General features: G+C 42.6%; 1 protein-coding gene across 1 annotated transcript in view; it reads left to right on the top strand.

Moving 5' to 3' along the window:
- ARHGAP28 (Rho GTPase activating protein 28) overlaps positions 1-14,242 on the top strand; it is a 99,339-nt gene that overhangs the window by 63,871 nt on the left and 21,226 nt on the right. The window contains exons 4-7 of the mRNA XM_054381690.1: positions 5,763-5,850; positions 7,627-7,784; positions 13,399-13,564; positions 13,670-13,761. Coding sequence (XP_054237665.1) covers positions 5,763-5,850; positions 7,627-7,784; positions 13,399-13,564; positions 13,670-13,761 — 504 coding nt within the window. The remainder of the gene's footprint in view (positions 1-5,762; positions 5,851-7,626; positions 7,785-13,398; positions 13,565-13,669; positions 13,762-14,242) is intronic.

The raw sequence follows: 14,242 nt of genomic DNA, 5'->3' as shown, positions 1-14,242 counted from the left end.
AAAGTCCCTCCCCAGCTCTCTTGTATCCCCCTTAAGATACTGGAAGGCCACAATGAGGTCTCCTCGGAGCCTTCTCTTCTCCAGACTGAATAACCCCAACTCTTTCAGTCTGTTTCCACAGGAGAGGTGCTCTAGCCCTCTGATCATCCTCGTGGCCTTATCTTCAGAGCAACATCTGACATCACACATGTCAGTCATGGTATCTTAAATGAGAGTCACCCACAAGCTCACAAACACATCTTTGAATTATTATTATAGTTCTTGCCACTGAAAAACTCCAAGAAACTCTTTTTTTATGATGACATTGCTTTTCCTTTTCTATCTAGTTGTCCTATCTTCTCCTGAAGGCTTTGGCATCCTGGATGAACTTAAAACCAAAAAAAAAAAAAAAAAAAAAAAGGAAACAAAATTGTAGCTGATTGTAGCTGGGAATTTATATCAAAATTGTAAAGTCACAGTGGTTGAGGAATTAATTTATTTAACCCAAACTGAAGTATCTGGGGTCTTTTGAACCTCTTGAATGTGTCCTACAAATATATCCAGAAGATTCCTGTGGGCAGACTTTCTTTCATGTAGAATCATTGCTCATGTTTGCATGAACATTAAAAAACTGATGGCACTTCTTGTTACATGAGCTCACTTCTGATTCCAAATATCTCTAAACCTGAATGTTGAATATTTTTAAACATTATAATATATCTCAAACTTCCTAAAAGATTTTAATCATCAAATCAATTGTTGTAGCCATTCTTTGGTCACATTATTGATCTGGTTTTGATCTTATTTTTCACCTCTTTTAAGGAGCTTCAGAAATGTTGCCCTTCAAATCATTACTTTACCTCCTCTGAAGTTCATACCACTTACTAGTTGTCCATCATGAAAGTCTGAAGGCCCGTATAAGTAATTAAGGCTTCTAACTCCTCTTCCCACAAAAAATAGTTTGCTCTGCAGGGTGCTTACTTAAAGGTAAAACACAAACACAGCTGCAGAGCACTCTCCCTCCAAAGGGCTGCAATCAGATTGTCTGTCTTCAAGCTCTCAAGGTTCCCCAAACCCTTTTGGCATTCCCACCTCTCTCTGCTGCTTCTACTGAGATTAGAAATCTTTATCCTGATTATCGGGGATAAACACAGTGCGGGGCAGGGGGGCTTGTGCAGCCCCTCACGCTCTACTGAACAAGGAAGAGCAAATCTTCTCTAAAGACTCTTTGAAATAATGTGGAGGAGTTTTTGCTTTCCCACCCTGCTTTTGAGTCGTGAAGGGAAGAAGTAAACATGTTGCAAATGGCAAACCAGCCTTAATTGCCTCCTATCACTCCATAACCCTCCCCATCAAGAGGACGGATTTACAGCTTCTTCCCAACAACCTAAGCACTGAGGGAGCCCAGAGGGGTGGGTCACGGGATGGATTACTCTCTTCTGTGGCTAATGAGCAGAGAAAAGGTGATTAGTTCACTAGGGTCACCTAAAATGAGGCTTAGGGGACCACTGAAGAGGCATTAATAGTTGTCATCAGGGGGTGGAGAAGAGAGATTTGCCCTGGTTTCTTCTCTCTGTTCGGAAAACACCTCTATGGTAGATGTTTTGCTATTACTGCCTGGTGGCAAGCCTCTGTGTTGTGAGTCAACAGGCAGCAAAAGGCTGTTTTTCCCTCATCCTGCCTGTCCAGATCCTTCCTGTAACAGGGGCTCCAGAACTGGATGCAGTATTCCAGGTGAGGTCTCACCAGAGTGGAATAGAGGGGGAGAATCACCTCCCTCGATCTGCTGGCTATGCTTCTCTTGGTGCAGCCCAAAATGTGATTGGCATTCTGGGCTGCAAGTGCACACTGGTGGCTCATGTTGAGCTTTTCATCCACCAGCATCCCCAAGGCCTTTTCTTCAGGGCTGCTCTCCAGCCAGTCACTGCCCAGCCAATATCAGTGCTAGGGATTGCCCCGATCCAGATCAGCTAAAACCCCTCAACAGTTTTAGGAATGTTTTGGTTAAGCAACACATGAGAAAATGATGCCCTAATGAAAGAAGAATCAGTAGCTAACCCAGATCTATCAGGAAAGACATTTGTGATGACAGTGCTAGGAAAGATGGATATATCCAAAGCATGGACAGCCTGTGTCCTTTTGCTTTGTTGCTCCAATAATTTGTACATCTTCTCCAATGAGGCTACTAAAGAACTCTACCTCATCTCCATCCTTGTGCTTCTGGATTCCTCTTCCCATTTGAAATTCCTGTGTACATTGTGCCAATAAATACTGGGTTCATTTCTCAGATAATGAGAAGTGTCCAATGAATCACATCCAGACAAAAATCAAGGATATGAGAAGTTGTGCCTTCACTGGAGCCACATCCAGATGAACAAACCTGCCCCACTTAACTAAGGACACATTTTGATCCTTGGCCTTCCACATCCATGGGCTCCTAAAGTTTCTTAATCTTGTTTTTCACTCAAGAAATCATTTGGATTATTTCACTGCATTCTTAAATCCATTCATTCAATAAAAATTATGTCACTGGATCTTTACAATTGAGGCATTGAAAAACTTCTATTCCCATTTTCCCCCTTATTTTTATCACAATATCCTAAGATTAAGAAAAAAATAATAATAATTGTTGGTCCTGTTGGAGATTTGCAGGAGATATTTGACTTATTTACACACTTTTACAGTGGAGGCTGGGAAATGAGAGCAAGAATATGACATTTTTTACCCTGGTTCATGATATTCAAGCTGAAGCAGCCCTGGGTATGAAGTAGAGCTATGCTATCAGCTCCATCATCTTGAATAGAAACTGGTCACCAGAACTTCTTCACTACCAGTTTCACCCATGTGAAGGGTTTCACCCAAGGCCGGAAGGGTTGGGTTTTTTTTTTCCTTAATAAACTTCACTTGCTCTAAATCTCTTGTGAATGCTGTTCACAGGGTGAGACATTTTGAGTGGTCAAAGTAGATGAGACAGTTGCTGATGCGAGCCATTAATTTTTCCTACTGTTTCTGAAGCAGCAGAATAACCACTTTGAATCACAGAGTCATTAAGGTTTGAACAGACCTCTAAGATCATCAAGTCCAACCATCCACCCAACACCACTATGTCCACTAAACCATGTCAGTATTGAGACAGGCTGAGAGAGTTGGGGTTATTCAGTCTGGAGAGGAGAAGGCTCTGAGGAGACCTCATCGTGGCCTTCCAGTATCGTAAGGGGACCTACAAGAAAGCTGGGGAGGAACATTTTATTATGTTAGGTAGTGACAGACCTAGGGGGAATGGAGCAAAACTAGCAGTGGGTAGATTCAGATTGGATGCTAGGAAAAAATTCTCCCCCATGAGTAGGTGAGACACTGGAACAGGTTGCCCAGGGAGGTAGTGGAAATCCCATCCCTGGAAGTTTTTAAGGCCAGGCTGGATGTGTCTCTGAGCAACCTGATCTAGTGTGAGGTGTCCCTGCCCATGGCAGGGGGGTTGGAACTGGATGAGCCTTGAGATCCCTTCCAACTGTGACTATTGTATGATTCTATGTCCTAAAGTGCCACATCTACATGTTTTTTTAAGCACCTCTAGTGATGGTGACTCCGTCAATTCCGTGGGCAGTCTGTTCCAGTGCTTGGCAATGTTTGATTTGCCCAAATTACTGAGACAGATTTAATCATCCCCTCCACCTCCCTAATCCCACCTGAATTTTTTAGGTATTTTTGACTATCCTAAAACCTTTTGTGTAAATATTATGGGATTTTATCATAAAAGCATTCTCCATTTCTGGAAAAAAAAAAAAAAAAAAAAAAAAGGAACAAACAAAAAAAGTCCCTACAGCCTCCTGGCAAAAGAAGTCCATGTGACTCAAATCCTGTTTGCTCTCAAGTTCGCAGGCCACTGAGTGACCTCTCTGGGGAGAGATTTTATTCATGTCCCATTTGACTCTGTCACCCACATAGCCGAGAGAATAAGATTGAATAAAACAACTGCAACATTATTTCAGGCTCCCAACTGGAAGAGCAGCCTTGTCTCCCAAATATCTGGCATTTTCCAGCAGCCCGAATGCTGTTCCTGTGGATGTTCCTCAAGTGGGGAAGACAAAATTGCTGCCCTGAGGCATGGCTGCTTGTTGATAAACAGTCGGTTTAGCAATTCAAAGAGCAATTTAAAGAGTAATTGAAAGACCAATTTAAAAAGTGGCTATAGATGGCTCAAGGGGCCCTCAGCTGAAGGTTTCACTGGAGAGTTGGAGCTGCTCCATCAGTTTGGGGGGTGGGGGATGAAGTTTCAGGTTTGGGAAAGGGGGTCTCCAAAGCCTCCCACCAGGATGCAAAGTAATGCAGAAAAAAACAAGAGTGGTTTGGGACGTTGTGGTTATTTTCACTGAGAGCCTTTCAGAGCAGTTTTTACGTTAATGAATTTTGGGATTTTTTTACTCAAGCACATGTGGATAGCATCATAGAATGGTTTGGAAGTCATCTAGCACAACCCTCCCTGCAGTTAGCAGGGACATCGGAAACTAGAGCAGGTTGCTCAGAGCCCCAGACCACTTGACCAGGAATATTTTCAGGGATGGGACTTCTACCACCATCCTGATCAACCTGGGACAGTGTTTCACCGTGCTCAGTGTTAAAAATTTCGTCCTTCTCTCTAGTCTGAATCTCCCTCATTTAGTATAAACCCCTCACCCCTTGTCCTGCCACAACAGTCCCTACTCAAAAGTCTGTCCCCAGTTTCTGATAGAACCTTTTGAGAGCTGAAAAGCCAGAAGATTTCCTTGGAGCCTTCTGTCCTCCAGGCTGAACAACCCCAATTTTCTCAGCCTGTCCTCACAGCAGGGGGGGGGTTCAGTTCGCACATAATTTAGTCATTTAATCCAAACCCCTTGCAGTCAGCAGGGACATCTGCAATCAGAGCAAGTTTCTTAGAGCCACATTCAACCCGACTCGGAATGTTTGCAGGGATAGGGCATCTACCACCTCTCTGGGCAACCTGGGCCAGCGTGTCACCAAACTTAGCATAAAAATAATCCTTCCTTCAATGAGCTGCTACTGCCTCCTGTACCCATGAAAACTCCTATTTGTCTGTACAAATCCCCAAACTGCAGGTAACAAGGACAAAACTGCTACCACAGAGAGGTGGCAGTGCTTGAAACCACCCCCTTGGTTCCAAGCCCTTTCTCTGCTCTGCCACACACACTTCTTCCATTTTCACACATTGCAGAATGGTTTCTGGAGCAGAAACAAATCAATCTGACTGTAGGATTGGTCTATTTTCACCCTAAAACTGGATTTGCAGTTCACTGATAAAGTGTCAGCAGATAACCTACATGCAATCATTAATAATTTGCTGGTGCCCAAATCCCCAAAGGCAGCCAATAGCCTAATTCCTGACAGGGAATGTTTCTGAAAGGACATTGACCATGTGTCTGAGAGTCCTTCAAAAAGATTTGTGGGCCGAAAGGGTTAAAGTCACAGGGGGGATGGTAATTTGAGGAGGACCTTTTGCTTTGCACACTGATGTTCAGCAATTTATTTAGCTAATTTCACTTGTTATATAAGAGAGGACTCATTAGTTACAGCAATATGAGTGATCTCAACACAATCTACATCTGTGCAGCCTGGGGAGGATGACTTCTCAGGTCAAGCCTGACTATGAAAAATGGACTCAGAGGTATCACAAGAGGTTGTTTAAACTTGTAAGCTGGGGATGATAATGCTGTTGCTTGAACTGTAGCAGTTTCTCTCCATAGATGTTTACCTGCACTGCAGTCTGATTATTTTTCCTTGCTCATCAGCCGACATTTGAGGCAGTTCCAGTGTCACCAGTTTCTTCTAATGGTATCCAGCTTCCTGGGCAGAAGCCTGTTTGGAAATCAGTTAGCTGTGAGTATGCCAACATGTAACCAACGTACACTTCCTTCTAGGAAGCTGCTAGACAGAAAGATCCTTGTGTAGTTTGGAGATTAGTCCCTTCTTTTGTGCTGTTTGATTTTCTTATCATTGTTGCCAGTTTATGGTCATGAAGGAACCAAAGTTTCCCATTCAAAACCAGTGCCCTTGGGGTATCAGTGTCTAAAAAGTACTGGTGATTGCAGGTTTCAGAACGTAAAAATGGATTTGGTCTTGCAAATGGTGACAAGAAAGACACATTTTTGCTTCTTCTCCCATACGGCAGAAACCATAGTATTAGAAATTAATCATTTTGGTGGTTCTGTCTCATTATTCTGATCTACTAATGGCATTAGTTTGAACACTTCTGAAAGGCTTTGCCCTGACAGTGATTGGCAGAGCATCTGGATAACTGTCAGCAGCCTTCCATGGGATTGTCCATCTTTAATTGGAAAGATCTTCCCACCATCATTGCCTGGGGCTTAACTAATGGGATATTAATTCCCAAGTTTCCAGACTAGTCCCTTAGATATTTACCTCTGGATATAGTCCCATTTATTTTCCTTGGTTGCAAAAGCTGCTGTGCTGATACCTCAGTGCTGCAAGCAGTTGAACAGGTGGAGAACCAAACCAGACCATGGACAGTCTGTGGTCCTAGGTCCAAGGATGAAAAGAGAGATGGAAAACATCTTAAAGAGCTTGGCCATTAGATAACATCTAAGGCCACAGGTTCAGAAGCCTTTTCATACCAGACTTGGAAAAACAAAGGGTGTTGCCAAAAATGTTCAAGTCCTTGTATCTGTAAAGGCAACAACTCAAAGCTCCTGGGCCCTGGACATGTTTGGAAGGCACACAACGCTTTTAAGCCAACCTCAGATTTTCATTAGTTTTGAATGCACTTGAATGATGTTAGTCAACTCTGCTTTGCAGTCCTGTGGGCTGAAATTTCACTTTGTCTCCAAGGAAAATTATGATTCTGTTCCAATTGTCTCAGTGTGGGAAGGGAAACCTTAAAGTTGTCCCTGAAATGTCAGAGATCAGTCATGAAAGCTGGAACTCATGGGTGTTATCACACTTTGGACTCCATGACAATGAGGTGTTTAAGAGCTTCATTGTCTTGATTGCATATATTTTCTTCTTGGCATCCACTAATTTCAGGAGGTGACTAGATTTTAGAGCAGACCAGTAAGTCATTTTGCAAATGACTTACCAAAAATTCCAGTAAACTGAGTGCTTTTCAAACTGGAATATTGTACATTGTGTCCTGCTTTGGTGCTACACACCTAAACTAACAACTCTGAGAAACAAATATATATCAGCAGATAAAAACACAGGCACCATGTCTTCTTGATTTTTAAGAAGCCAACAGTGACCTGCAAAAGTGTGCCACCAGCATTTTTCTGTCAGGAAATTTTTAACTGCTTATCAGGGAAATGCCACCAGAGTTTGCTGGCCTGGGTAGACAAGGATGGATTACAAAAACCCTTGATGATCCCCTGATAAACAGGAAGTTCCAGCTTGCCTAATTTTCCCACAAAAAGCAACAAGTTCAGTAATCTAAACTGAAAGTTGAGGTTTTATTTTGGAGGGGTGATTTCCTCCAGACATAACCAGGAACACGCTGTGGTTTGCACTGAAATTCCTCTTTGAAGCACTTCCTTTATGACTTTCTCAAGACTTTTGTCAGCTTGGTTCAGGGTTTGTTTTGATGTCTCTGTGTTAAATGCAAGCACGTGTCCAGCCCTCACATCTAATTTCCCTTGTTTTCAGCTAACAGCTGTCTAGACTGTGGACTAGATAAGGGCAGCCCATCCATAACAGAAGAGCTCTCCTATGAGGTCTCCTTCTCAGAATCCATTACAGTCCTTCCAAAAACTCAAGAATGGCCAAAAAACCAGAGGTTCAAAAAAGAAGACTCTGCTTTGCCTGTAAGTTTGTTCTCCACATGTTTCCTCAGTTGTTTTCTTTAACACATTTCCTGCTTTGCATCTCTAGCACATTGGAGTCTGGTAAGGTGTGTTAGCTTCACAGAGACCACCCATGTTCCTGCTTACCACTGGTGATCAAGTCCCAGAGAGGCACCAAATCTCATCTTTAGGTCCAAGACTCTTTTTAACTTTGAATCATAGAATCACAGAATTGTTTTGGTTGGAAGAGACCTTGAAGCTCATCAAGTCCAGCCAGCACTGCCAGGTCACCAGCAAACCATGTTCTACATCAACATGGCTTTTCAGTCCCTCCAGGGACGGTGACTCCATCCCTGCCTTGGGCAGCCTGTTCCAGGGCTTGACACCTCTTTTGGGGAAAACATTTTTTCCTAATGACCAACTTAAACCTCCTCCAGCGCAACATGAGGCCATTTCCTCTTGTGCTATCAATTGTTCCTCAGGAGAAAAGACCAACTCCTACATCGCTCAAACTTCAGGAAGTTGTAGAAAGCAAGAAGGTGTCCCCTTAGCTTTCTTTTCTTCAGGCTGAACAACCTCAGTTCCCCCAGCTGCTCCTTACAAGACCTGTTCTCCAGACCCTTCATCAGCTTCACTGCCCTTTGGACCTGCTATAGCACCTCAATGTCCTTCTAGGAGTGAGTGGCCCAGAAATGAACTCAGTATTGGGATGTGGCATCACCAGTGCTGAGTACAAGGGAACAATCACAGAATCATAGAATTGCCAGGGTTGGAAGGGACCCCAAGGTTCATCTAGTTCCGACCCTCTGCCATGGGCAGGGACACCTCACGCTAGATCAGGTTGCCCACAGCCACATCCAGCCTGGCCTTAAAAACATCCAAGGATGGGGCTTCTACCATCTCCGTGTTCCAGTGTTTCACCACCCTCATTGTGAAGAATTTCTTCCTAACATCTGATCTAAATCTTCCCTCTCCTAGCTTGGATCCATTCCCACTAGTCCTATCACCACCTGACACCCTAAAAAGACCTTTACCAGCTTTCTTGTAGGCCCCCTTAAGATATTGAAAAGCCACAGTAAGGTCTCCTTGGAGCCTTCTCTTCTCCAAGCTGAACAATTCCAACTCTCTCAGCCTGTCCTTATAGGAGAGGTGCTCCAGCCCTCTGATCATACTTGTGGCACCCATCACAGACACATGTGTGTAACTTGGGCCACAAATACTGCATCAGTCACACATTTTTCAGGTAGAAGTAAAGATGAGTCGATGGCACTAAGACTAGAAATCATTTTTATTCCTGGTTTGCTCTCCTATTTTATTCCTCCTTTATCTGCCTTTGTTAACACATGGATTTGAAATCCGTTCACAGATGAAGGGAGGAAAGCAAACCTTAGTCCTGCAGCAGGACTGATTGTCTCCAGTCAGTCTTCAGGACATGTTACCTGAATGGCTAAAGGAAATTTCATCATATCAGTCACCCTGATAGACATACAGTGAGCAATTGTGTCATCATCTGGAATTTTTTCTGGAAGTCAGGAAAGTCAGGTTTCTATTTCCACCAGCCCTCACAACCTCCAGTACCGAAAACTGCAGCATTAGGCTTGTGCTTCAGATACCAAATTCTTAGTGAAGGAGATAAAATAGTTGTAAATTACTTGGATAATTTCCTGATTATTATGATGTCTTGTGGTCCTGAACTAATCAGAAGTTGTTACTATCTACACAGATAATTCTGAGAAATATCCATTTGTCCATCTCAGGCACCACCAAGGAGGAAGAACCTGAAATATAGAACTAAGCTTCAGTATTGAAAAGAGGGATAAGACAACAAGTAGTTTAACCAGAATGAATTCCCTGTTTGTTTGGAGTTCTTCTGTGGTGAGGATGATGTGGTGTCCTGTGGAGAGCAAGGATATCTCTACATTCATCATGAGTTTGGCAAACCAAAGATTCATCCTTGCTCCTTACAGCCACAAATCTAAGATCCCAGCCTTCACTACAGCATACACACACAGATTGTTCTCTACAAAAGCTTGGGCAATTTCCGGTTGACAAAGAAGGAAAGCTGGTGGCAAACATGGTAGAGAAGATGGCACATTGAGTGTCATAGACTTGTGGGTACAAAATTGATTAGCATTAGAGAGGGCCAGCACTATGATGGAGATGAACTAATCTGCATGCAGGACATCATCTTTTGTGCTTGGAAAAGCACATGAGAAACCACAGCATCATACAGACTGGTTTGGTGTGGGAGAGGCCTTTAAAGGGACATTATCAGCTAGTTCAGGTTTCTCAGAGTCCCGCCCAGCATGACCTGGAGTGGTTCCAGGGATGAGGCATCTACCACCTCTCATGATATTTGTGGTTTTTTTTTTTTCCCCCATAATGCCTCAGGTTGTAATGGGTCCCAGTCAAAACAAAACAAAACAAGACAAAACAAAGCAAAGCAAAACAAAGCAAAGCAAAGCAAAACAAAGCAAAGCAAGACAAAACAAAACAAAGCAAAACAAAGCAAAGCAAGACAAAACAAAGCAAAGCAAAACAAAGCAAAGCAAAACAAATCAAACCAAACCAAACACCACCCTTTCCCCCAAAACCCACCTACTTCTGTTAAACAGAGTGGAAAGTCACCTACACTCTGAAGGACTTTCCCTCCTTCCCCAAAGTGAGCCAATGGGGAAAGAGTGAAGTCTACACAACTTTACTGTGAGGATTGGAACAGGCTGGCATAGAGGTCATAGAGTGTCCTTATCTGAAGAGATTCTGAACCCACCTGGACATTGTGATCTTGTACAAGCTGCTGTGGCTGACCCAGCTTTAGCAGGGATGTTGGACTAGGTGATCTTCAGAGATCCCTTTCAATCCCCACCATGATGGGATTCTGTGATATGTCACAAAATAGCACATCCTCTGCATATCCCTGAAGAGCCAACTCACCATCACTGTCTGCAGAGGATTACATAACATTTCCCCAACATGGCACCATGATCTCTATGACTTAGTGGAAGATACCTCAGAACTAAGAGTCATTAAGCACTTCTGGATAACTTCAGAAGAGCACAGCCTCCTTCAGTGCTGTATTTAGTGTCTCCATTGTTGGTAAGAAAAATCATTAGAAAATCATGACACAAGAAAGAAGAGGCTCAACCCCAAACCTTATATTGATACCACATCACATCACAGTGACCCTGGGAGGTGACCAGCCACCGTGGAAAACTTTTGTAGTTATACTGTCAAATTGGTTCTGGAGTATTTGCCATTTTTTTTCTTGGCAAACATATTTTTCCTCTCAGAAAATCTATGTATATTGTACATATATATATATATATATATACATATATATATATTTAAGGTGATTTCTTGTGCTTTGACTTCTTTGGACATGTTGCATCATTAGTACCAAAGTATATAGATATTCCTCAGTATTTTAAGTGTCTTCAGAAGGCTATCCTCCATGTAGCTGTTGTTACATTATTAAGTCTCAACAGAAGTAGAATTGCTGCATTCTAGGGAGGCAAGAATCTGGTTTAAATTAATTATTCCATCCCCTGAATTTCTTTCTCCCAAATTATGATGAACCTTCATTGAAAGACCATGTGCAATGCGATTTAGGAAGTCTTAACCTACTTGATCCAGATGTCCTTTGTTCTCCTTACTATTAAAATCCGCTGTGAGTTTAATTCTTTTATTTTTGTTGTTGCTATTTGCTTTGGTTTTCCCCTTAACGTGTTTGACTGGCTTCATCTGAAGATCAATTAAGCCTCTTAAGTCAAAATTTGTTTAAAATAGAGAGAACTGGGCTGAAACCTCCAGAAAGAAAACATTATTAAAAGATGGGTTTTCACTCAGTTCCCCAGTGGGAAGAGATGACTTGTAACACTATTTATTTATATCTCCAACTAACAATCTCTGGTTTAAATTACAATTAAATTAAAAACCCAACATACAATACCCAAGATCCACGGTTCTTTGAACAGCATGGGTTTCACCACAACTTTCTTATTATGTCTAAAAATTGTGTTAAGAACTGATGGATATTTGTTCCTTTTGACATTTGTTCAAATGTTTCTGTCATGACAGAACATTTCTGGCTTTGGTCCATGACACTGCAGTTTTAAAGATATGTAGACATCTTCACATGCCCCCAAATTACCAAGTGTCATCTAGGTCAAGTGCACTTGAATAAAATATTTCTTGGCTTCTGGGAACACTGTTTCTAAGTCTAAATGCTTTTTGAGAAACACAAAGTACCAGTAAATTGCCAAGTTGGCATCATGGAATTATTTTGGTTGGAAAAGACCTCTAAAATCATCAAGTCCTAATGTCCAACCACTAGGACTAAGTGATTTTGCTTCTGGACTTTTCTTCAGATTCTTAGTTTGTTCTCTTTTGGAAGACCAAATAAATGAATAGTAATATGTAAAGCAGGTGTGGATTCATTCCACATATGATTGATCATAGAATCATAGAATCACAGAATTGTTTAGATCAAGTCCATCCACTAACCCAACACTACCAAGTCTACAACTGTATCCCTGATGACATATGTTAGCTACTTTGACAGCATTCAAAGATGCTCTGGCAGAAGCAGAAGCAGAGCAAGAGCTTGGTGAAACTGGGCACAGGTTTAGGTAAGATGTATCTCAGTTAGAGTACAGGCACTGAAGTCAATACTTTTGCTCCACCACTACTCACCAGCCCAGCTGTGAGGGAAGATGATGATGAAGCTCAGTTTTAAGTTTCAGAGAATCACAGAATGGTGGGGGTTGAAGGGACCTCTGAAAATGATCTAGTCCAACCCACCCGCTAGAGCAGGATCAAATAGAGTAAATCACCCAGGAACACATCCAGGTGGGTTCTGAATGCCTCCAGAGACAGAGGCTCAACAACCTCTCAGAACAGCCTGGTTCAGTGCTCTGTCGCCCTCCAAATGAAAAATATTTTCCTACGTTTACATGGAATCTCCTGGATTCCACTTATCTCAACACATCAGACCAATATTTAGGGTTGTAGTTCAGCTCTGTAATGTTACCCACCTACCCTAATGTGACTTCCTATCTGTAACAGGTTTAAGACTCATATCTTAATGGTAAATGAAAGTTTTTCCAGTGAATTCATGAGAGGCCAGGGGGCTGAACAGAACATAAGAGATGTCTTTATCCCATTCCACTGGTCTGCAAAATTTCTATATAATCTGAAGCACAGATTGTTCTTTCCTCTTTTTGCTCCTTTTCCCTCTGTCTCTTCTTCTGACCTTGCTTGCTTGGCTTGATTGCTTCTGTTTGGGGTATGGTAAGAACAGTAGTGGGGACCAAAGAGAGAGAACTTGTTAGCTGGCAACAGCCTTCAGGGCTTTGTCCAGGGGGGACTGAGCATTGTTTGGTTATATGTATGTATATGTTTATCCCCTTCTATATTTAGTTTACTTTTGTATTTAATCTACATTTGTAAATATTATTTTCATTTAACTTCCAAATTCCGAGTGCCTGTGGTTATTCTACCCTTCTGGGGCAAACTCCTGGTTCTGTCTGGTGTAAAACCAGCACACCATCACATGCAGGCATCTCTTTCACAACAAAAATTCACCTCCTCTCCTATCTGCGCAAATGAAAGGTTTTTTTGTGCACCTCTGCCGTAGAAATTCCTTGTTCGGAAGAGCCGGTTTGGACTGACAGAGGTAGGAGACCTCTCTGCTGAAGACATGAAGAAGATTCGCTACCTCTCCCTGATCGAGCTCACAGCCTTCTATGATGCGCTGGGGGTGGAGCTGAAGAGGAACCGCACAGAGAGGGTGCGGGGACGAGGTACCAGCTCGTGACATCCCCATGGCGGCCACCCAGGCTCTGCTCAGATGATGTGTAGGAGGCTGTGTTTTCTCTTTCTCACATTTGTTCTTTTTATCTTCTAAGAAAACGGTCTGTTTGGGGTCCCTCTCAACATACTGCTGGAGAATGATCAGAAGAAGGTTCCTGGAATAAAAGTTCCCCTCATCTTTCAAAAAGTGAGTAACACTCAGCTGCCAAAGATTCACTTTTATGTCATTTGCATTGACAATCGAAAGAATCAAAGAATCATAGAAATATTTAGGTTGGAAGAGACCTTTCAGATCATTGAGTCCAACCATCAACCCAGCACTGCCAGATCACTAAGCCACACCCCTCAGCTCCACATCTACGTGTTCTTTAAATCCCTCCAGGGATGGGGACTCCACTACTTCCCTGGGCAGCCTGTTCCAGGGCTTGATAACCCTTTTGGGGAAGACATTTTTCCTATTTCCCAGCCTAAACCTCCCATGGTGCAACTTGAGGCCATTTACTCTTGTCCTGTTCCTTATTCCTTGGAAGAGGCCAAACCTCACTTTGCTCCCACCGCCTTTCAGGAAGTCATAGAGAGCAATAAGGTCTCCCCTGAGCCTCCTTTTCTTCAGGCTAAACAACCCCAGCTCCCTCAGCTGTTCCTCATAAGACTTGTGCTCTAGACTT

The sequence above is a fragment of the Indicator indicator genome, chromosome 6 (assembly GCF_027791375.1).
Source record: "Indicator indicator isolate 239-I01 chromosome 6, UM_Iind_1.1, whole genome shotgun sequence".
NCBI lineage: Eukaryota > Metazoa > Chordata > Aves > Piciformes > Indicatoridae > Indicator > Indicator indicator.
Note: the sequence above shows the minus strand (reverse complement) of the source record. Positions and strands in the feature narration are given on the sequence as shown.